The sequence below is a fragment of the Cavia porcellus genome, unplaced genomic scaffold, assembly GCF_034190915.1.
Source record: "Cavia porcellus strain 051 isolate PalLab524CR breed Dunkin Hartley unplaced genomic scaffold, mCavPor4.1 scaffold_30, whole genome shotgun sequence".
Classification (NCBI taxonomy): domain Eukaryota; kingdom Metazoa; phylum Chordata; class Mammalia; order Rodentia; family Caviidae; genus Cavia; species Cavia porcellus.
The window spans coordinates 48,356,167-48,381,418 of NW_026947513.1; the positions used below are offsets into that span (position 1 = coordinate 48,356,167).

The 25,252-nt window shown below is 37.2% G+C and overlaps 1 protein-coding gene across 2 annotated transcripts in view; it reads left to right on the forward strand.

The window, feature by feature from the left end:
* The first annotated feature begins 9,226 nt into the window (after window positions 1–9,226).
* Window positions 9,227–25,252, forward strand: part of Afm (afamin) — a 28,269-nt gene continuing 12,243 nt past the window's right edge. For both annotated transcript variants that reach the window (XM_063240515.1, XM_003467528.3), the window contains exons 1-8: window positions 9,227–9,361; window positions 11,065–11,113; window positions 12,548–12,680; window positions 13,542–13,753; window positions 14,943–15,075; window positions 15,688–15,785; window positions 16,331–16,460; window positions 20,329–20,543. In XM_063240515.1, coding sequence (XP_063096585.1) covers window positions 9,274–9,361; window positions 11,065–11,113; window positions 12,548–12,680; window positions 13,542–13,753; window positions 14,943–15,075; window positions 15,688–15,785; window positions 16,331–16,460; window positions 20,329–20,543 — 1,058 coding nt within the window. In that variant the 5' untranslated portion in view covers window positions 9,227–9,273. The remainder of the gene's footprint in view (window positions 9,362–11,064; window positions 11,114–12,547; window positions 12,681–13,541; window positions 13,754–14,942; window positions 15,076–15,687; window positions 15,786–16,330; window positions 16,461–20,328; window positions 20,544–25,252) is intronic.

Genomic DNA, 25,252 nt, shown 5'->3' on the forward strand with positions numbered 1-25,252 from the left:
AACTGCTGAATTACCCAATTTCTATTAATGAAATCGAAAATGTAATTAAGTCCTTACCTGAAAAGAAGAGCCAGGCCCAGGTGGATTCACTGCACAATTCTACAAGAAATACAAAGAAGATCTAATGCCGACACTCCTCAAACTCTTCAATGAAATTGAAAGGGAAGAAATCCTTCCAAGTCATTCCTGGAAGCAAATATTACTGTAGTAACAAAATCTGAGAAAGACCCAACTAAAACAGAGAACTACAGGCCAATCTCCCTAATGAATACAGATGCAAAACTCCTCAATAAAATATTGGCAAATAGGATGCAGAAAATTTTCAAGAAGATTATATACCACTACCAAGTGGGATTCATCCCAGGCATGCAGGAATGTTTCAACATACATAAATCAATAAATGTAATATCAATAGAGCCAAAAGTAAGAATAACATGGTCATTTCTATAGATGCAGAAAAAGTTTTTGATAAGTCCAACACTCATTCATGAAAACAACCTTACAGAAAATTAGAATAGATGTTCTGTACCTCAATGTGATAAAGGCCATCCATGACAAACCAACAGCCAGCATAATATTAAATGGCCAAAAAACTGAAGGCCTTTACCTTAAAATCAGGCACAAGGATGTCCCTTATCACTGCTCCTATTCAAAATAGTACTGGAAATACAGCCAGAGCAATTAGACAAGGGAGAGAAATAAAAGGAGTAAAGATAGGAAAAGAGGAAGTTAAATTATCATTATTTGCAGATGAATGATACTCTACATAGAAGACCCCCAAAACTCCATTGAAAGACTCCTAGATATAATAAATAAATTCAGCAATGTAGCTGGATACAAAATCAATACTCATAAATCAAAAGCATTTCTATACACTAACAACAAAACCACTGAGAGAGAAATAAGAGAAGCCACACCCTTCACACTAGCATCCCCAAAAAAATGAAATACTTAGGAATTATTCTCATGAAAGAAGTAAAAGATCTACGGAGGGAAAATTATAATGCCCTGAAAAAGAAATTGAAGACGATCTCAGAAAATGGAAAGACATCCCTTCCTTGCTCATGGATAGGAAGAATAAATATTGTGAAAAGGCCATTCTCTCAAAACTTTTATACAGATTCAATGCAATCCCAATGAAAATACCATCAACATACCTCTTTAATACAGAGAAATCACTCCTAAAATTCATCTGGAATGAGAGACCTAGAATAGCCAAGGCAATTCTAAGCAGCAAAGGCAAGACAGGAGGCATCACAATCCTTGACTTGAAGTTATACTACAAAGCTACTGTAATAAACCCAACATGGTACTGGAATAAAAACATTTGAAAATCAATGGAATAGATTAGAAGATACAACCACAACTACAAACATACTCAACCACCTTATCTTTGATAAAGGAGCCAAACATGCTCCCTGGAAGAAGGACAGTCTCTTTAATAAATGGTGCTGGAAAAACTGGCTATCCCTATGCTGAAAACTAAAAGTAGACCCCTTGCCTATCACCATATACTAAAATCAAAGATCTGAATGTTAAAACAGAAACATTAAATCTGTTGGAAGACAAATTTGGTAAAAATTTTGAAGCCATAGAGGTAGGTAGAGAATTCATGAAAAGTAATCAAACCACTTGAGAAATACCTCCCACAATCAATAGCTGGGATCATGTCTTATTATAAAGTTTCTGCATATCAAAAGAAATCTCCAGCATAGTGAAAAAAACCCACAAACTGGGAAAAAAGTCTTACTGAACTGTCCCTCAGATAAAGTACTTCTGTCTAGCACATATAAAGAATTAAATGAAATCAGACCGCTGAAATTCAAGCACCCAATCCAAAAAATGGGCATCTGTGATGAATACACAGTACTCAGATGAAGAACACAAATGACAAATATATCCATGAAAAAATGTTCATCATCAGAAATGCACATTAAAACAAGACTGAGATTTCATCTCACTCCTGATAGATTAGCCAGGATCAAGAAAACTACCAACAACAAATGCTGGCGAGGCTGTGGGGAAAAAGGAACTCTCCTGCACTGTTGGTGGGAGTGTAGACTGGTGCAACCAGTATGGATGTCAGTCTGGAGATTCCTCAAAAAGCTGGGATTGGAACTCCCATTTGTTCCAGCTATTCCACTTCTAGGTATATTCCCCGAAGAACTAAAGACATCATACCACAGTGATATATGTGCACCCTTGTTTATAGCAGCACAATTTGTTTTTTTGTCTTTTTCGTTTTTATCGGTACCAGGGATTGAACTCACGACTGCCTGCTTGCAAGGCAGGCGCTTATGCTGTTGAGCTAAATCCCCAGCCCCAACAGCACAATTTGTAATAGATGGATCTTGGAAACAATGTAAGTGTCCATCAACTAAGGAATGGATAAAAATGTTGTGGTATTTTTATACAATGGAGTACTACTCAGCTATAAAGAATGATCACATTGAGATATTTATAAATAAATGGATTCAGCTTGAGACTGTACTCATAAGTGAAATAAATCAAACTCACATATATAAATACTGTATATTCTCCCTAGTGTAAGAAATGGTAAGAGTACATAAGAGTTTATGGTAATCATGATTCCCCATTACATTGTTTTGAAGCCTTATAATATTTTTATTCATTAGTTGGAATGGGTTTGTCTTGGTTTATTTGACTTTATTATCTGTGATAGTATAAACAGCTATTTTGAAGAAAACAAGACATTATAATAGCCAGTGCTGATTTAATATCATCGTACTCTCAAGTCTTACCATGGTTTTGCTCTTCTGATTCCTTTGGTTCTACCATGTTGTATCTTTTTTGATTGTATTATGTGTGATAGTATAAACAAATTTTCTATTGAAAATGAGATAATATAGTAGGCATTGTTCGTTTTTTGTTATTTGGTTCTGAATGTCCTGTAATACTTCCATTCTCTTGAATGGTTTTAGACTATTTTATTATGTTTGATATTATTATATACAAAGTTATGCTCAACTATTTCAAAGAAAGAGTCATTATGGTAGCCACTGTTAATTACCGGTGGGTCTTGTGGTAAAAATACTGTGTTGCTTACATTGTTCTGTTCTGATCTGCTTTGTGATGTCCTCTTTTGTCTTAATCTCTTTGAAATAAAAAAATTAAAAAAATAAATAAAGAAATTCACAGACTAAAAGTCAAAGAATGAGAAACAATATTTCCTGCAACAGGAACCCAGAAAAAAGCCGGGTATCTATTCTGCTTGCAGACAATGTGAACTTCAAACAAATAATGATTAAAAGAGAAAAAAAAGGTCATTATGTACTTGTTAGGAGAAAAACTCAAGAGGAAGAAATAACAATCATTAATATATATGCACCAAATATGGGTGCCCCCAACTATATAAGATGAATATCAATAGATATGAAAAAACATAAGCAGTAACACGATTGTAATGGATCTTTTGTTACAACGAGACAGGCAACAAAACAAAAAATCACATTTGTCGCAAAGAGACAGGGCAACAAAACAAAAAATCACCTTTTGTCACAAAGACACAGGACAACAAAACAAAAAAACAGCGAAGGAATAACAGAACTGAATCAAAACTATGAATGAATAGACTTATAAAATGTTCTACCCAACAGCATCAGAATATGCATCCTTCTCAACTGCACAATGGACATTCTTTAAAATAGACCACTAGCCCATAAAATACGCTTAAGTAAATACAAAGGAATTGAAACTATCCCATGCATATTATCTGACCATCATGTAATAAAATTGGAAATTAATGACAAAAGAAACTGCAAAGAATTAACTAACACTCTTCTAAAAAAACCAATGGATCACAGATGAAATTAAAGACGATATTAAATAATGTTTATGATCAAACAAAAATGCAAATACAACTTATGGAAACCTATGGGGCACAATGAAAGCAACCCCAAGAGGGGAATTTATAGCAGAGAATTCTCACATCAGGAAAACAGAATGCACACAAATACACAACCTAATGCTACACCCACAGCTTCTAGAAAGAGAAGAACAAGTTAAGATGAAAGGCCATACAAATGAGGCAATTATAAAGATCATAGAAGAAATGAACACAATGGAAACTAACAAAATAGTATGAAGAATAAATGAATCAAAGAGTTTGTTTTTAGAAAGAATAAATAATACTGATAAACCACTTGCCAATCTTATAAAACAAAAGGAAAGAAAAGCTCAAATTCATGCAATAAGAATGAAAAGGGTAAAATTGCTACAGAACCTGTGGAAATTCAGATGATCATTACCTACTTTGAAAATCTTTACTCACATAAGACAGAAAATACAGGAAAAAAAGGAGCGACTTCTAGAAGTATGAATTACCAAAGTTGAATCAAAAGGTATAAAAATATTGAAGAATCCAATATCAGTTAATAAAATTGAAAACATATTTAAAAACTTACCAACAAAGAAAAGTCTGGGTTCTGATGAATTCACAGTTGAATTCTATAAGAAATTTAGAGAAGATTTAATGCTAATACCCCTAAAACTATTTACTGAAATTAAAAGGGAAGCATTCTCTTTAATTTATTCCTAGAGGCAAGTATTACTTGATTACCAAAACTAGAGAAAATCCCAACCAAAAAAAGCAAACTACAGACCCATAACCCTAATGAACATAGTTTTTTTTTTTTTAAAAACCACCTCAATAAAATACTAGCAAACAGAATGCAGCAAATCAAGATTATACATCATGACCAAGTGGGATTCATCCCAGGAATGAAAGAATGATTCAACATACACAGATCAATAAATGTAAAACACCACATCAACAGAGCTAAAGACAAAAATCATGTGATCATCTTCTTAGATGAGAAAAAGCTTTTGATAAAGTTCAACACTCATTCATGATAAAAAAATCCATAGAAAATCATAATAAATAGTCTTTTCCTCCATCTTATAAAAGCCATCTATGACAAACCAACAGCCAACATCATACTAAATGGAAAAAAAATTGAAATCTTTTACTCTAAGATCAGGAATGAGAAAGAATGTCCACTATTCCCACCAAAAAACTTCTAGAATTAGTAAGCAAATTCAATGGCATAACTGGATAGAAAGTCAACACTCAAAAGTCAATAGCATTCCTACACACAAACAACACATTGACTGAGAGAGAAATTAGAGAAACCATATCCTTCACAATAGCATCCAAAAAAGAAAAGAAAGGAAAAGAAAAGAAAAACTTAGGAATCAGTGAAAGGAAATAAAAGATCTATACAATGAAATTTATAGCACTCTAAAAAAGGAGATTGAAGAAGATATCAGAAAATAGAAAAATACTCCTTGCTTATGGATAGGAAGAACCAACGTTGTGAAAATGGTCATATTCCCAAAACTGTGATACGGATTTAACGCTTGGCATACAAGGAAGAAGAACTGATTAGAACAGTTATGCCACCATGGGCAAAGTAATACAGTCAATGATAACAAAAGAATCTAGCATAGTCTAGAAAATGCAAACTGTGGTAACTATTAATTTCTCATCTTTCATCATAGGTACAAGTTTTATAGTTATATAACAGAATGTAAAACAATACAGAAAACCATATGCAGTCAATATCCTCTCAACTGAGCAATTTTACCCTCTGGGGAGAAAATTTAAAAAGGGATAGGAGGGAAAAATAGAGAAACAGAAGAAGAGAAAGAGATTAGAAGCAAGGTTGAAGACAAAGGAAAATGACTTAAGTTTTGCAGACTAGTGAAGAAGAGGAGGAAAGCAAAAAAGAGAGAGCAAAAACAAAAACTAAAGGCAAAAATTTCAAGAAGAGATATTTCTTGGTGATTTCAAACCCGTGATAATCTTCTGTGGTCTACACTTTTGTGGTAGTGTCTACCTCAGAGTCTGTCTTTGATGTTTGTGGTAGATAAAGGAAGCAGATTGAGCCCAGATCCATATTGTAGGACCCCAGAAAGCCTACAGTAGGATTAGAGTATGGTGCTGTGTAATTTCAGCCAGCCTCAATAGAAATAGTGGGGGTGGCAATTCATCTCTGCAGAAGTTCAGGTTATCCTCGTCTTTAGTTGTGGGTCTGTGACCTGAATTGTTCATCCCATAACTCTCCGGGTTTTTCTTGACCTCTGCTTCTCAACCCTGAGCTCCTCCCAAGACTGCACCTTACCTAGACACTGGGAGTCCTGAGATGAAGCCAACCCCAAAAAGCTGCTTGTTTTAGTCAGGGGTTGTACACAGAGAACAATTCAGGTCAGGACATGGAGTTTATGATATGTTTATAATGGTCACTGAAAGTTAACACAGGAGAATGCAGGAAATCTATCCACAACACCAACGACATATATTATTTAAGTCAAGAGCCTAAACCCCATGGCAATGTCCCACATGAGTCCAGATAAAAACCCAGAGCTCAGAACAACGCCTCCGCGAGTCCAACTGGAAGTCCAGAGCCCACAAGAAGGACTCACACCAGTCTCTTTTACGGATTCGTGCCGGGAAGACCCAAGGGTCAGCGGTGGAAGCCAGAAAGTCCATGCCAGCAGGATGAAGGAGCTGTGCTAGTGGGATGAGGGTTCTACACTGGAGCTGAGAAGTCATACTCACAACAAAGAGCGGGGCTGTCCTGAAAGGCACCACAGCTGTCCTCAGCGACACGGAGGCCCCGAGCTCCTCTGACGACAAGCACAGTCGAGAACGTGCCAGGAAGCAGCGTGACGAGTTCACCCTGGAGACCAGGCAGCACATGTCTTCCCCTCCGGAGCCAGGAAGCAATGCTCGATGTGAAGACCAAAGCTTCTCCAGGAGATCCAACAGCTCAGACAGCAACTTGTAGGAGAACTAACAATGCCTCCATAATGCCTCAATCCCTCTTCACACCTCTCTTCTTCTCCACCTATTTATCCTGGCAACCCTTCTCAGGTGGAGCATCTTCTCTCAATGCATGCTGATGTAATCCAGCTGTCGTTAAGTTGACCACTAGTTATCAAACCATAACACTGCTCCAAATCCTAGGCTGAGCTGGTACCACTCCAAAATGGCATCCCTTCAGTCATCCTCTCATGGGGACATTTGGATGGGAGTCACTCAGCTGCTGTTGCAGCCCGGTGCATCCCTGCTCCATTCCACTGGTGCCCTCTCCATAGAGGGCTCCAGGGTTTCCTGTCATCACTGCAGCTCGGTATGCTTGAGTCTCCGCTTTCATGCCACAAGCAGTATATTTTACATACAACTCATGTATATCAACTACATCTCCAAAAAGGTGCTTTATAAAGTTCATTAAAAATGGTGCAGGGTTTTAGATTGAACTGCTATTATCTCTTTTCTTACACACTGAACATTATGATTCCTGAAAACAGTAATCTAGTTACTCACCTGAATCACTATGCATGGTATATAAAACAGTTTCAAGATAATATGAGAATTTGTACTAAATAAGACTATTTGAAGCTTAAGATTTACTTGGAGAGGAATGCCATCAGCTTCATAAAGACCAAAGATTTGGCATCTATGAAAAATTTATATTTGGAAGAGCTTATGCAATGAGTCACAGCAATAGACTGAAAAATTTAGAAGAAACGTACCATCAAGATGGCAGAACATTTTCATGAAAATTCTAGCAGCTGCAAATGGGACAAAGACAAATGCATAGATCACAGAACTCAAACCCAAACCAACACGTTCTAAGGAGGAAGGTATTACTTTGACAGCACTGTTTCTCCCATCAGATGCAGAGTCACATTGAAGGATTTTCTTGGGTTTATGGTAACAGCAGTGAGAAGGAGCACTAGAGGTGAAAATCTAGCTAGCCCAGCACTCTAGGACAGGACTCAGGAGGCCCATTGCTATCTTGCCTTGTGTAGAACGCTGAGGGTAAAGACATGGTTAAGCTACCTGGAGCCTGAAGAAACAAATAATGGAGATATGGCAACAACCAGCATGCAGAGCTGAATAGTGTCTTAGTTTTTGTCTAGCAGTGATGATCAAAGCAGCCAATAGCATAGCACATGCATGATGCAGAGCCAGTCGCTACCAGAAATAGAGAGGCAAGTCCTGCCTGGTTTGGGACAAAATGTGCAATAGACATACAAAACATTCTATCCATGCAGGAGAACACACTTTCTGTAGGTTAGTTTCATTGCTGAAATTTATCAAACATCTCAGGAACTAATGGCAATCATTCTCAAACTCCTCAAAACAAAAAGTAGAGGGAATTCTTCGAAATCCATTTTATGAGACCAAAACTATCCTAATATCAAAACCAGATACGCACATTACAAGAAAAGAAAACTGGGGCTGGGGATTTAGCTCAGCAGCATAAGCACCTGCCTCGCAAGCAGGCTGTCGCGTGTTCAATCCCTGGTACTGATAAAAACAAACAAACAAACAAATAAACCAAGAAAATTATAGTCCAATATCTCCATTGACCAGTGATGAAAAAACTTCTTATAAAAATTTCTCAACAAATTGAATTCAATAGCACATTGAAAGGATTGTTCACCATGAGCAAATGGGATTTACCCTTGGAATGAAAGAATGGTTCAACATTAATAAATCGAGATGTATGACATAACTACATGCCAATATAAAGGACAAAACCCTAGTGATCATCTCAATAAAGACAGAAAAATATTTGACAAAATTCAATATTCATTCATGACAATAACTTTCAGCAAATCATGTATATAACATAATAAAAGCCACATATGATAAGCTCACACTAACATTATGCAGTGAAAATATTTCCAAATGTAAAATCATGTTTGTAGTATAGGGTCACAGAATTTGAATGTTTGGTTCACATGATGTGACTATTTTAAAGACTATCAATCCTTACTATAGATTTGTTTTCCAAAAACTTTCATTATGCCAGCACTTGATTTGATATGAATTTCAATTTCAGATATTTTTATTATTTTTTTGCTCTAATCCTATCAGACATGAATTTTATTATTTTTAAATTCTCTTGAATAAGAATGAAATTTAATATCTTTCTAGTTGTACTTACTTGATTTATTATCTTTTCTAGTCTTTTTTCTTTAATATTTATAGTGTTTGAAGATTTTGTGGACCTTTTTTCCAACCCAATAGATTATTTCCAGTGAAATAAAGAGGATTGTTTTTTTCTGGTTAATAATTCTCAGGAAATTCTGTGATGTGATCAAATGGAAATCAAATATGTAGTGTTTCAAAACCAGATTACACAGGTTACTAGTTAACTAATGACATTCCAGAGACATAAAAACCTGAGACCTCAGCCACAGTGGTTTCTTTTGTGAATATTATTTCTTTTTTAAAAAATGCAGCAGTTAAAATTTACAGGTTTTATTTTCTTCTTGTTCATTTTGATTGAGTCCCTAACCCTGCCCACACAGCTTCAAGAAGTCGGTAAGAAATTTATCTGCGTATCAGTAAGGAATGACTGAATTAGGATATTTTCTCCTTTTTTAAAACTTTTTTTCAGTTTAATTCTTACCCTTTTCTCCCTCTCCTTATGTTTATTTATTGAGCTCAGTTATCTCATCAATCTTTTCTGGAATTTGAGTTTGCTAATCACATTACCTAGTCTGTAGGCAGCCAGTTTTCACACTCAGGAAGTGGTCAGCAACTGATAGATAGCAAGATAGAAAGTGCTGCTGTGAGATATGCTGTGAATATCACAACACTGGTGCTTATTGGAAATGTGTATTATTTATGGTAACAATGGAACAACATACATGAGTTGAGATTTTTGGGGAGGAATGTGGTTGCCCAGTGTGAACCTCTTAACTAGATGGTAAATATTTTGAGAGCACACAAGACCTTAATCACTGTCCAACTGTACATTTTCTGCAACCCCCTTGATACTATTCAAGGCAGTGTAAACCTGGAGGAGGAGGTGACCTTTATATTTCTCATACTCAAATGGGAAAACATTTAACTTCATTTGTTCAAAGAAAGTTTTTTTAAATACTCCCTCTGACCTGGGAGTTGGAGTTTTCTGTAGTTTTCACAAAAGGTCCTATGTGATACTGACCCTGACAGTGTGGATCTGTTTTATTCACAGTCCCAAGTGCCTGCTAGTGAGATGTCATAGCGCTTGGTGAGAATGATCATTCCTGAGTTCTTCCTCTCCTTGTTTTAAAAATCTTGTCAATTATTGTTTGTATAATATCTTTTGCACCTATACTTTCCTTTTCATTTCTATTTCTATCAAAATTAATTTCATATTGACTTCTCAATAAAAATATTGCAAGAAGTCTCCTAATGTTTACTTTTTCTGAACATTATTCCTCCATCCATTTGACAAATAGTTCTTATCTTGTCCTATTTGAGAGTCACTGGGGGAGATTCTGACATATAAGACATAGCACACCCGATTGTGTGGAAATGAGCATATTACTATCCCACATAAACCTTTTCTTTATTCAGGGATCTTAAAGCATTCCTGAAAAGTACTTAAGCACTTTTCAAATTGGAGTTTAGTCACATGTACAACTCTAGGCATCTGCTGTGTGTGGTTAGGACCCAGAGATCTAGAGGAGAAATCTTTCTTGGTCATTGTTCATTGCCTCATGGTGTTCAGCATACTTTGCAAGACATAAAGACTCCAGAACTGTAGTCTGGACATACATAAGTGTCTTCTGGTCACTATGTACTCATTGGGAAAAAATCTGTGAGTTTAGGGATTCTGCATCTGACTAATACCATAAACTGCATTGACCTGCAGCCAGCCATAGCATGTCCCTTTAGGCCCTGTTCTGGAATTACATCAGCTACCCATAATCTTCATATTACTAGAGTTTTGGTTGTAAATGACAAGCCATTAGGTAAGGAGATGGTGTTGTATTTGGCATTTGTATCAATAGCAAATCTAAAATATGGTCGGATTGAGATTAATTCGCATCAATTCAATTTAGTGTTTCTTAAATGTATAGTTAGTTGATTAGCATCATATTTGGTTCATATGACTTCTATCTTCCTTATTAGATGCACTAAATTACTTTATACTGCTGTGTTTTACACTTCACATTCTTAAATGCCTTATATAGCTATTTATAGTGAAAATGTTAAAATGCCAGGATATATAAATAAATATGCTTGTTTTTCAGATAACTTCAATGTTACCCAGAAATTTATAAATGAGAACACTGCATCCATGTGAGTTTCGCTGGACTCCTTGTTTTGCAAATACAGTTTTAATGTTTTTATATAACAAGCACCATAAATTTCTGTAATATCAACAAGTACACAATTTTTTCCTTCTTTTAGTCTTTTAAAAATTTCTATTCTTTAAAAATGCTTATGTATTTTTAATATGCCTATTTATTTTACAAAAATTATCTATACCCAGTTCAGTGCTAAACTAATCAGAGGACTAATTTAACCCATATTCACACACCCTAGATGGAAACACCTCTGAAAAGACCCACCTATGAGTGCATAAGATTTTGAGGGGAACATCTAGATATAAACCATATCCAGGCCTTTAGACTGGTTCCATATCTTGGTTATTTTTAATTGTGTCAAAATAAAGATAGTTACGCATGTGTCCCTAGAAAAAGCTATTTGAATATATAGGAAGAAGTGGTATAAATGGGTCTATTTTTTGTATTTTGAGGAACCTGTGCACTGATTTTCACAGTTGCTATACTAGTTACATTCTCACTAGCAGTGGACAAGTCTTTTTTCCTCCCAATATCCTTACCAGCATGTACTGTTTTTTATATTCTTGATTTTAGCAAGATGATATCTAGTGTAGTTTTGATTTGCATTTCCCTAATGAATAAAGATACTGAATTGTCTTTCATGTACTTATAGGTCATTTGTACTTTTGCAAAACATCTATGCAATTAATTAACCAATTTATTGATTGACATATTTGACTATTTGGTATTTAGATTTTTGTGTTATTTATATATTCTATATATTAATCCTCCGTTGAAAATGTAGTCGGCAAAGATTTTCTCCAATTTTGTGGACTGTTTCTTTACTCTGTTAGTTGTTTCCGTCACTGTACAGAAAATTAGAAATTTGATACAATCCCATTTATTGATTCTTGTTATTATTTTCTGTGCAGCTAGAGCCCTACAAAGGAACTCTTTGCCTGTGCTTAGGGCAACAAGGGTTTCCTCTGTTTTTTTCTAGTAGTTTCAAAATTTCATGTCTCATGCCTAGGTTTTGATCTATTTTGAACTGACCTTTATACATAGTGAGAGATGGGATCTAATTTCAATTTTTCTGTGAATATCTAACTTACCCAGCACAATTTATTTAAAAAGTCCTTTATCTAGTGTATATTTTTGGCTTCTTTGCTAGATTCCTTTTGATGATGTTTATTGTAATCTTATCTGACAGGTTCCAGAAATGTTAATGCTTCTCAGAGATAATTATATAAATATCATATGAAAAAAGTAAATATAACATTAATTATAAAATCTTGATGAGGTGATTAAGTTGTCAAGAATATGCCAAATTCATAGCACTAATTCTTAAATAATTTAATTCAGCAAGTGGTTGTTGCTGTGGATTTTTATTAGACATCTGTGGAAATTCTGCCAGGAGTCACCATGTGCCCCATGTGGACTGTTGTAGGACCATCATTGCATTTGCTCAGTATGTCCAGGAAGCAACATTTGATGACATGGAAATGCTGATCAAAGATATGATGAAATACAAAGATAAGTGCTTGGGTGACAAGACACTTCCAGAGTGTTCAAAACTGGCTGTGAGTAAATCATTCGCAATTCTTGCATACATGAGGTGATTTGTCAAAGTTTAGAGAATTTCTGGCTTAGAATTATGAAAAGAAAGATGCCTATGCACGTAATTTTTATTTTAACAATTCCAGAATTTATGACAGGTCACTTTCTTCAGAAGAAGTGCAATTCTGCATTAGGATGTTTTGGAAGACTTGGGTGTGTGCTTGTAATACATATAAATATGCTTTTCACACAGTATCCCATGAAGACAGGCAGGAAGGCAATTAACTCATTTATGCCAAGGATGGCAAGTTTTTGAATTCTTGCATGAAATTCATACATGGTACCTAGAAAAATCCAAGGAACAGGAATTGAAGAGAAAAAAAATCTTTTATTTTGTTCCATTGTTCTGGGTGTTCCAAAAGTGGATCACCAGGCATCGGAGGCTTAATAGCCTGAAAAAGAATATGGAAGGAAGGAGGCACCATTCTTAGGTGTCTCCTCTCAACATATGCCCTATGATTGCTCCCCTTTTTGGGGGAGCAACTTCTCTATGTCTAGACAATACTAGTACTACTAAACAATACTAGTAAATCCTTCTCCAATACATTAACACACTGCACTTGCTACTTTGGGAAATGAGAAAAGCCAAACTGCAAGGACAATGCGAGCAGCCACGAAAGAGTAATGGGTTAAGGGGTCCTGGGCAAGATAGATTTCCCAAAATGCGAGATGGCTGACAAGGGAATGAGTGAAAATGGTTTTGGTAAGGATTGGGAAATTGCCATCTCTTTCTCAAAAGATAGCATTGGTTTATTGTGTCATTTTCAGAAGGCAGAATAGCTTTATCATGACTAAAAATCATTCTTTTCCTCTTTGCTGTTCAGAATAATGTTTTACAGGAAATGATGTGTTCCATGGAGGGGCTGCCTCAGAAATATAACTTTTCACATTGCTGTAGGAAAGTTGACTTTAAAAGAAGACTCTGTTTCTTTTATAACAAGAAAGCCAATGTAGGATTTCTGCCTCCTTTCCCTACTCTGGATCCTGAAGAGAAATGTGAGGCTTATAAAAATACCAGAGACTCTTTTCTAAATCAGTAAGTTCAATTTTAATAGCAAAATGATTTAACTGAAACATTATTCTTTCACAGGAACATGGTTTATTTATTCATTAATTTATCCAATATACATAATGCTTTCTGTGCTCAGAGTTGAGGAGACAGATACAAATGAGAGAAATTGTATCAGTCAGTTTCTCCTCACTGGAAAAAACACCTGATTAAACTTCAAGGAGAAATGGTTTATTTTGGCTCAGTTTCAGAGATCAACTGGTTCCAAGTGAAACATGATAGTGGAAGAAGTGGAGGACAGCTGCTTATTTCATGGCAGCCAAGAAATGGAGAGCTAGGGAGAGAGCTCGAGGGAGAGCAAGGTGGGGGGGGACAAGGTAGACCCTTCAAAACCATACTCTGTCTTGCTTCCCCAGCTAGACCCCACCTGGAACTCCAGTGGCACCTTTTAACAGCCCATCCAGCTACAAAGTTACTGGTGGACTGATCCCACTCTGCAGTGTAATCACCTTCCTTGAACACATGATGGGAGGGGGGCTTTTGATGCAAACGCTCTTCTTTGAAAACCTTCACATTAGTGATGTGCATCTTCTAATGTAATAAGCCCCAGGATACAGAGAAGTATGTTTAGTGTTAAATTGCTATGAAGCACAAGAAGAAATAATTTCTTCTTCCCAAGGGGAAATTGCAACTTTGTTCTTAAACTTCAGGTAAATGGTAAATTACTAAATGGATGATCAAAGATCTGTCTTTTATTCACTAATTGCAGAAGCAGAGTTTTTTTCTGGAAAGTTGAGGTGCTTTGAAAACTGTCACGGGTTTATTTAAACACAAGTACTGTAAATAGGATCCTTGAATCTGGAATGGGCTGTGTGTGACCACTGTTTGAACACAGAAGGGAGAGCTGCTGTCCACTTGCCAGCAAGGGACAAGGAGAGTATTCACAGATCAGTGCTCAGGGTCAGAACTGTGATCACTGCCCCGAACTTGGAGGCAGGGACTTGGAGATGAAGTCCTCAGTGCAGTTTTCACTGGGGACTGGATCATGCTGACCTGCGTAGAACTTTTCTATTATGACAAACCTTCTTCCTTTTGCTTTCATTTTTACAATTTCCCTTTCCTTTTCCACCTCCTTCTTTTCCTTGTTTCTTTTTTTTTCTTGTTTGTTCCCTTTCTCTTCTTGTCTCCTTTTTAAAAATTTTTAAATTTTTTACAGATATATATATGAAGTTGCCAGAAGGAACCCCTTTGTCTTCGCCCCTACACTTCTTACTGTTGCTGCTCGCTTTGAAGAAGTTGCAAAAACCTGTTGTGAAGAACAACAGAAAGCCAACTGTTTTCAGGAAAAGGTGAGTACTGGATTTGCTCCATTAAAGAGAAAATGAGCCATCCAAGATGAGGCCTCTACATCCTCACTCAGCACAAAATCAGGTCAAGAGTCATTTACAGGTTTGACACCATCCTGCCATGGTCACTGATTCCCAATCCATTGGCCACCAGCTGCTCTTCTGAGTATTCTGTTTACTCAAGACTGGTATAAGACAGTTACTCATTTTTAGGGCCTCTCTTTTGGCTTTGTTTTCCTTGTAATTGGAAGAGATCTTTCTTGAATGAAAATCTGAAGTGGAAGATGGCACTAAATCTTAACAAGGCCTTAATGACATTGTTGATGGTGATGGAGCCATCTGCACAGACAGGCAGCTCACCATAACCTGCCTGGCCAGGCCAGCACCGTACCTGTACCCCGCAGGCAAGCCAGCATCCGGGCCCTGGCCTCACCATTCACACGTGTTACAGCACATTTTTCAATCTCTAACTATAGTAAAATAAAATAAATAAAATAAAAATAGATTTTCTGTCTCTGAAAAAATCCTGGAAAAGTTTGGTTGATAGGTAGTTTAAAAGAAGCAAATAGTAAGATTTTGCTTTTGTTTCAATAGAATTTTCTTTTTCTCCTTCAGGCCACACCAATTACACAGTATTTAAAAGCATTTTCTTCTTATCAAAAAAATGTCTGTGGGGCCCTTATGAAATTTGGACCGAAAGTCTTAAACTCTATGTGAGTTTTGTAATATATATCTTATCTCTACTTCTATTTCTTTGTCTGTGTTCCATTATTGTTAAATACTTGTTGAACTTTTGTTTCTATTTTTCTGAGTGTTTAGGGGGTTTGAGGTGGATGTGTCTATGAGGATAGCTCAGAACCAGCTTATTAGGACAGTGTGAAAGAAGACTGGGGAGGGAAAGCCTCAAAAACAAGGGGGTACTTCTGAGATATTTTGGTCAGTCTGTGACGGATTATCTATGCCTGTCACAAGCTCAAATCAGGAATGATGACCTTCACACAGTGTCTTTCTGTAACAATTACAGAAAAGAGCAGAAAGTCTTTTTTGTTCAAATACGGGATGCTAAGGTCCTAAGTAGCCGCCTAGGATTTTCAGAGTGAGCCCATGGGCTGTGAAGCCCCCTCCAGCTATTTGATAGAGTTGTCTGTGCAACACTAATAGTCTCACGCTGTAGGAACTGGTCAGCTTGTTTCAGTTCAGAGCGCCCCCTTGTACCTGCTGTTCACACCATTTCAGTGGCTCTCAATTCTTGTTTCAGAAACATTGCTGTGTTCAGTAAAAAATTCCCCAAGATTGAATTTAGGGAACTTACCTCTCTTCTGAAAGATGTTTCTTCTATGTATTATGGGTGCTGCGAAGGGGATGTTTTGCAGTGCATCCATGACCAGGTAAATATTCTCTAAAATCAAGCAACATATTGATAAACTGAGTTTTAGCAATTATTTTTTCTTTCTTATTAACATATAATAATTGTACATATCTATGGGATACACAGCATGCTATCATACATATTGTAACACAAATGCACATATTTATCTATTTATGTATCTATTTATGGTACTAACAAAGCATAGTACTTAGAACACTAGAAGTTATTCTTCTTAACTGTATTTTGGTAACTATTACCCAACCTCCTTCTATCTCTTTCCATTTATTTTGTAAATATACAACATTTTCTGTATCTATTGATGATTACCTGGGTTGATTCCACATCTTAGCTACTATAAATAAAAATGCAGTGCAGATAATTCCTCAATAAACTAATGCCATTTATTTCAAATATATACCCAAAAAGGTGTAACTAGATCACGTAGGCTGATTTTTAATTTTTTGAGGGGTCTTCATATTGGGCTCCATAATGGCTGTACCAATTCACATTCCTACCTGCAGCGCACTAGAGTTTCCTTTCTTTATATTTTACCAGCATTTGGAATTTTTTGCTTTTCTGAATATAACCAATATATCTGTTTGTGATTTTGATTTGCATTTTCTCTGTGTCTAGTGAAATTGGCCACTTGTATTTTAGGAATGTGTATGTAGATTATTTGTCTATTTTTAAGTAGAGCTGAGTTTTTTTTTTTTTTTTTTTTTTGTCTTTTTCCTTTTTATCGGTACTGGGGATCGAACTCACGACTGCCTGCTTGCAAGGCAGGTGCTTATGCCGCTGAGCTAAACCCAGGGCTGAGTTTTGTAGTTCAATATTTTTCCTTAGATGGTCTAGATAGTAATCATTTGTCTGATGAATGGTTGGCAAATGTTTTCCCTTGTTCTGTCAGGTGCCTCTTTACTCTGTAGATCTCTTGTTCTGTTCTTTTTTTCTAAAACTTCTTAGCTTGATACAATTCTATTTGTGTATTTCTACTTTTGTAGTTTGTGCTTTTGGAGGTCTTATTCAAAAAATCATTTCCTATACCAAAGTATTAAGTTTTCTGTTTTCTTCTAGTGGTTTCACAACTTCAGGGTGGGGGTAGCTCTTTGTTGCTCCATTCTGAGTTGAATTTTGTGTTTAGTCAGAGGCAGGGGTCCAGCTTCATTCATCTGCATAAAGCATCCAGTTTCCCAGAATATTTTACTAAGAAGGCTATTCTGTTTGCAGTGTAAGTTTTGGCACCTTTGTGGAAAATTGATTAGCTGTGGATGTGTGAGTTTGCTTCTGGGAAACTGTACCTAAAAATCCCTATGAAAGTAGAGAAAGCAGTTCTTTAAAAACATAATGATAAGAAGGCGTTCCTGAGCTTAACTACTACTTTCTAACATCTCCAAAAGAGTTTGTCATAAACGCACTGCTCTGTTTGCCCTTTCTGGTTTTTTACGCCAGTGCTGGGTGTTTGGATGCCACGGCTTTGTAATGTGCTTAGGTACAGCTTTGCTGTTTTGCTCATGATTTGGCTATTCCTGGGCCTTGAGCATCAATACAAACTAGAGGGTTTTTTTGGTTTGTTTGTTTTGCTTTTTGAAGAAAACGACTATTTTTTACTCTACAGTTGCCCCTAATTTGTGGTTACTTCGTTATAATGAAAACAGAATGTTAATATATTATTAAAAATAACACACAACAAAAGTAACATTTTTAATGAATTCCCCTATATTTTAAAAAAAATACATGGGATTATTATCATGACTGTATTTTATATGACTAAACATCTTAACATAAAATTTATGAATTTATAATTTTGAAAATATATTTATTCCAGATTGAAGTTTCCTTTATAACACAAACCCTCTTGGAGATGTTAGAAAGAGGTAGTAAAGCCCAAGAATGACTTATCATTATGTCTTTAAAATGCTGTTTTCTTGAAAATTTCATCAGGATTTTTAGGTACAGTTTTCTAAATATTTTCAAATAATATTGGTGTCTTTGTCTCTTTTTTTTCAAATTTTAAAATGAAATACTGTTGGGATCTTTGTTTCTTTTCCTTTTTTCAGATTTTGCTTATTTATAGCATACAACATGATTATGTTGGTATCTGTATATTCTATGGGGTGGCAAATCAAGCTGCTTAACATATGCATTTCTTCATACACTTACAATTTTTGTGAGGGAAACCTTTGCTTAAATTTACTTTCTTCGGGCCAGGGATTTAGCTCAGCAGTGCAAGCACCTGCCTGGCTTGTGCAAACCTGTGAGTTTGATCCCCGGTACAAAAACACTTTACTTTCTCAGAACTTCTGAAGTACATAGTGTTTTTATTAGCTATAGTCATCATGATGTATAGCTGATCTCTTGAGCTTACTGCTCTTGTCAAATGAAAATTTCGTGTCCTTACAGCAGCATCTACCCAGTGTCCTCATCCCTGGCCTCTGGTAACTAAAACAATCTTCTACAGTAATATACTAGTAAATATATTGCTGCATAATTTAAACTGGTCTTGCAATCAATGATAATACAATTTCACTTAGAAAATTCTGAGTTTTTATTCATTGAAATTAGGTTTTATCATAGTGATTTTGACTTAAGATGAAGATAGCATACTAATTAAATAATTTGAATTTTTGAGTACTGAGATATGCTCATTTTATTTCAAGCAGTGGACATTAGGTGTCAAAGGATTATTTTATTCCTAACTGTACCTTCGTTAAAGGAATTTACTCATGATTTATTTATTTATAGAAATGTGCATTTTATAATGTTAAATTTAATTGTAAAATTAGGATACAATTGAGATTTTCTGTGAAATTTGGGACTGAGACTAAGGGGTCATATTACATTTCAAATTTCATTCTGTCTAACTAAAAATAGAAGTGAGTTCTCAGAGACTACATGATAGGTTGGGCCAGGAACAGCAATACGCTCAGCAAACTGAATGTTTGCAGACTGGCTCTGTGTGGCTGGTTGGAAACATGGTATTGAGCCCCATTCTGTTGTTCAGCTCAGCCCTCAGATTCATCCCATGCTTCACCTTAGATTACCAGAAGATTCCAGTGGGATCAGGTTGTATATACTCAGGGAGGTCAGAAACAACGACGAAGGCTATATCAGAGTGAGAAGAACATGCAGACTCATTCTGGACAGTTTGGAAGGGGGACCAGGGATTTGATCAGCTTTTAAAAATTATCCAGCTAGTGTATAAATTAGGTAGCCCTTAAACTCTCCTTAATTTTTAACTTTATGGAGGAGTCTGAATCAGGAGGAAGGATAGAGACAGAGGAGAGTATAAAGCTTTCTATTTCACATTTTTGAAGAAATTCAAATTCATCATGTCCATAGGAAGATAATATCATGAGTAGAAGAGCTTCCTATATTTGAGACCTATCTGGTAGCTGCTATCATAGCTTATTTGCTTCCCATTCTTCCATTCATTTATCAAATATTTATTGAGTTTTTGCCATGTATTTGGCAATGGAGTTTCAGCCCAATGAAGACCAAGTGTAGAATACTACACTGGCATGTCTCTAAAGATCACCATTGACAACACAGGTGAATTCTTATGGGAAAGCAATACTATTTAGAATATAAGATGCCAAGAACTCAGAAGAATAAGAGTATTTAACAGTTTTATACTTAAGAATAAATGTGAATTGTGATATAGCTTATTTTTATAATTATATGACGAGAAAAAGTTTGTGTTAATATGAAATTTCATGTGTATTTCATGAATACAAAATTTAAATAAATATTATTTATTAAATTGACTGATGAGGCTTTTCCAGATGTTGTGCTCATGACTGGTTTTGCATACAACCATTCCATTATGAAGGGTGCAGCCCTGAGGAAACTTTGAAAATAAAGCCATTTTTTGTTCTTATTTGGTACAGAGCAAGGTTATGAGCCATATTTGTTCAAAACAAGATTCCATCTCCAGCAAAATCAAAGAGTGCTGTGAGAAGAAAATACCAGAACGTGAAGACTGCATAATTAACTCGAATAAAGATGACAGACCAAAGAATGTGTCTCTAACAGAAGCAAAACTTACTGGCAGTGAACATTTGTGTCAAGAGAGAGATACAGACCCAGACAACTTCTTTGCCAAGTAATGTAACTGTCTGTTAACACTGATAAGACAAATAGAAACTTGCAAAGTTTGCTCCTGTTGGCTAATTTTGTGTGATAAGCAACCGCTTAGTTCACTGGGTATCATATAATTTTTGACAATCATAGTTATAGGCTATAATGTTTTCACATAATATTAAGAAAAAGAAGCTGTTCTATAGCGATAGCTAACATTTATTGAGAACTTGATATTTGCTCAATAGGTTAAATATTTTATACTTCAATTCTCCTTTCATCTAAAATAAGAAGTGTTTCTTCTTATTTCTAAGATGAGTAAACTGAGATATAAAGAAGTTGAGTGACTTGTTGGAGATTCACAGTAGAAAATTGCAGAGCAAGGATTGAGCCCAGAAGGTCTGGCTAGGAAGTCATTGGTTTAGCTGCTGGTCTGAGCTACTCTTCATTGGAGAGGGAAAGGCATATGGTTGACAACCCATTGTTATAATAACAGAAACACTGAGATGGCATTCAGGATTTGGAGGCAGATTTAATTATTGTTAGACAGGCACTGGTAAGGAATCTATCCTTATAAAAATGTCAGACTCTGAAGGGTCGAAGATGGAGGTTTTTACGGGGTCTGTAAAGTAGGAGGTACAGAGGTGTCTTTGGTTGGTTCTCACAGTATGCATCATAGTGACCAACTATGCATCACAATGACTATCCATTTCTAAGAAGTAGAAGTAATGGGACCTGGAACTGGAAAGGCTACCTGGGTAACTAACTGAAGTATACTGGCTAAGGGGACACTGTGTGTTACATTTCCCCTATTCTTTTAGTTTCCCTGGCAAATCTTTTTTGAGCATATTACATGTCATCTTTTTGAGCTAAAGGCCCAACTAGAAGCAGTAACATTAGGGCTGTCAGTGGTCCTAGGATGGGTTCTTAGTCAAGGTCCCCCAAATTGGAAAGTTTTTCCTTATTATAGAATCCCTCCTTAAGTTGTTTTTAGGAAGAGACATGTTTTAACACTTCTCTAGGAAGGGATTCAGTTTGACCCTGGAGCATGTCCAATGTGCCTAGGACACTTTTCATATTTTGGTCAACTGTAGAATAAGGGAAAGGGCCTTACTGGTTATTTTTTATTCTAAGCCACAGCTAGCAACAGAGCAGGGATGAAATGAAAGCAAGGACAGGGGAAAACAGCCTGAAAAGGCACAAAATAAAGGAAGATACGTATGGAACAATTCTGTGAACAGTGTCCTCATCCCAGGCATGGACAATGTCCAGTGACCAGATCAGGGCTTCGAGTGTGTGGTCTCTTTAGAGTAAACTTTAGAGGAACTTTCTGGTCAGGTAAACTCTCCAATAGACATCTGGATGGGCTCTTTTAACTCTGGAATGGTGAATCTAAAGCTGGATTTTTGAAACTTGTAGAGGTAGTTAACATGAGACTGAGTTATGTGTGTGTGTGTGTAGGCATGACTACAGGTATAACTGTCCTTTCAATAAACTTTTATGGAGCTAGTTACAAGCTGTTTCTGCAGGAATATTTTTTTAAACTTTTTATAGCTTGTGGCCTATATGCTGGACGTAGTTTTTATTTAGTTATCTCTGCTACTAATTCAGGTCTGTTGTCACTACCAGTGGTGAAAGGTAGACCATATCTGGGAATTATTTTTCACAGCAAGATCCTACAGAGTTTTGTAGTCTTCTCAGTGCAGATAGGGAGTGCCTTGGACCAGCCTGAGTAGGTGTATATAAGTACCAACAGATATGTTAGCCCTTATGAGGCTTCACTTTAGTGAAATCGATCTGTTTGCTGGGTGGAGGTCGGGGCCAATAACAGACTCTGAAGCCTGGGTTGGCTGCAGGGGTACTGACGCTAGCACTGTGGCTTGAACTTGCAGAACATTTGGTGAGGGAAGGTCTGGCTTTGGTTAAGATGGACCTAGAAGTACCGGGAAGTACTTTTCTGGCTCAGGTTGATGTTTTAATCAATCTGATACTCAGAGATGGCTTAGGCCTCTGGACTGGATTATTTTGAGTGCAGGTTTGGAATCACTTTTGACATTTTCCAAACAATTTCAGGAAGCACTCTGATGTGCAGAACATTCCTGCTGGAGAGCTTTGGTCGAAATAGCTTTGTCCAAGGTGACTACATCATGTATATCTTATCAGACTCTATTCTTAACAGATGTACTTCCATTTGTAAACAGGATGCACTCAGCATCTGTCAGGGGGTCATTTTTAAGTCTGGAAATCTTGAGAACATTTCATCAGTCAGTGCCAGGCAATCATGATCTGGTGGGCCCAGATTGGTGGACAGGTATGTGGCAGCATTGAGTGGTCCACAGTCATTTCGGAGGTCTAGTAGAGTATGTGACACCTGAACCTTAGGTCTCAGACTAAGGTGAGCCTGTCTATTTTCTTGATCAGAAGGACATTGGCTCTTAGAGAATAGAGGCAAATCAGGGACAAAACCTTTAGGGACTGGGTCAGGTGTTTACACAAATAGGCTCCTGGGTGCTTCCAGGAGCTGACAGTCTGACTAAGAGTCTTTGAAGTCACATATCATCACTTACCAATAAAAAAGTTTAGTTTCAGTTATATATGGAATTTCTGAACCTTTCCCCAAGATATCTTTTAGCCAGTTTCTTCAGATATTGTAGCAGAGTCTTTGTGTCTTTCCATCAGGCAGCTTGGGTGTCGTTAATCAGAAGTGCAGTCATCTGGGAAACTAGCAAGGTGAACAGGTTTTTGAATCTCTGAGAGGTTGAGTCCAGGTTGATTAACCTTCGAGTTCAGAACTGGGGTCTTTTCATTTGAAGGCAAAGAGGGGCTGGCTGACAGGAGCCCAAATGAAGGCATAACAACTCATTCTTCAGGTTCATGCAGGTATACCAATAGGCTTTGGGTGGCAGACGACTGCCAGACAGGTACACAGCAGGCTGTGGGTAGCAGACTGTGGTTAGCAGACTGAGGCAATGTATATCGAGGGCAATTGCAGTGGAACTGACAGCCTGGAGATCCTGAACTGGCTCTACAGGCATAATAAATATATTTTAACTGTTTGTGTGGGTGACTGTGATGGAGCTGGAAGGGAGAGAGGTTGATAGTCTATCAGGAGTCAACACTGTTTCAAGCAAGAGATGTGAGGTTGGATGCTAAATTGAGCCTTTTGTGACACGGAGTATCTCTTAACAGCAACATGGGTTGTAGTAGGACAGAGTTAGATCACCAAAGGAGACATGGTTAATAGCAGGAGAGTGAGTCCTTTGCTCCTGGACACAAGTCTCTTAAAACTTCAGGGTTATGACTATCAGGCATTTCAGGCTCATGTAAATGTCATCCTTCTTCCTAGAATACAGAGTCAAGATCAGGTCTAGGATCATGGTCCTGAATGCAAGTAAGGCTGGCTTTGGAATTTTTCTCCTGATGGCAGAGGCTGATTATACAACAAAGACAGCACTAACCATTTGTTGAGTCTCAGGGGCTTTAGGGTCAAAGGATATTTAGACCCAGTAGGCTTCACAGAATCATAATAAAATTTCCAGAGTAACTTCAGTAATTTTAGACATGTTTATTGGTTTTTTGCCTCCCTCTCTGAGGCTTGTTAGTAGAGCAGTGTGGTACTGATTGATCTAAGGCTTCATGGCCTTTTTCCATATTCTAGTCCCAATCTGGACACATTTAGGGAAGAGCTCATCCAAGCATCAGAATCAACCACAGTGGTGGGGAATTTTCATTTTACCCAGACTTGACCTCCATCTAAAATATAGTGGCATTCCTTGGTGTTAAACAGAGTCAGAATGAGTTGCTGACAATTGTCAGGAGGGTCTGGAAAATGGATGCAAGTACATACCTGGGCCTTCTCTGAATAGGACAGGTTGTGATGTTTCCAATTTAGGAGATCAGTGGAGTGGAAGGTTGATAATACATCAGGAATACTTGACTGGGTGTGCCTCCCTGAGCTTCAGAGCAGATGCAGAATGGCAGCTGGAGGTGAGTTGGAGCCTCAGCTGAGAGGTAGTGGCTGACTAGGCTGCAGTCCACGTCCTAGAGGCCAATGGGACTGCCAATACTTTTATCAATGTTGATGACACATGACGGGAAGTGAGTTTGTGGCTCAGGAGATGCTCAGGTGTTATTGGTAGTGAAGCTGTGGAATCTGGGAGAGCAGAAGGCTGTGGTGCAAGAGCCTGGGCTGGCAGTGGAGGGCTGGGGGCTGCCTGGGCAGCGTGGGGCTGTTGGAAGTGAGGAGGAGGCAGGTCAGATGTGGGGTCCTCTAACAGAACAAAATAAATCTTTCTTTCCTTTTTCTGGTTAGAAAGCTGCAGTGTCATTTACCAGGGTAGAATTCTCAAGGAATGGGAGTTATAAAATTGTCAGGCCCCAAAGGCTTAGGGAGAAAAGTGTTTGTGGGATCTATACAGGGGATGTGCATAGGTAGTGTACTTGCTATTTTTTAATTGATTCTTACAATATGCATTATTTTCTCTCATTGCTGAGACAAAATACCCAACACCTAAAATTAAGGAAGGAAAGGCTTATTTAATTCACTGTAGAGGTTTCAGTCTACAATCAGCTGACTTCAAGGCAGGGTGTCACGGCAGAGGGGTAGCAGAAGACAGCAAAAGCAACACAAGCAAATGGTGGGGAGCAGGCAATTTTTCCTCCTTCATATTGTAGGCAGGTTACTCCCTTCCAGGGAGGGGCAACACTCACAATCTCCTCATCCTCCTCTTACAC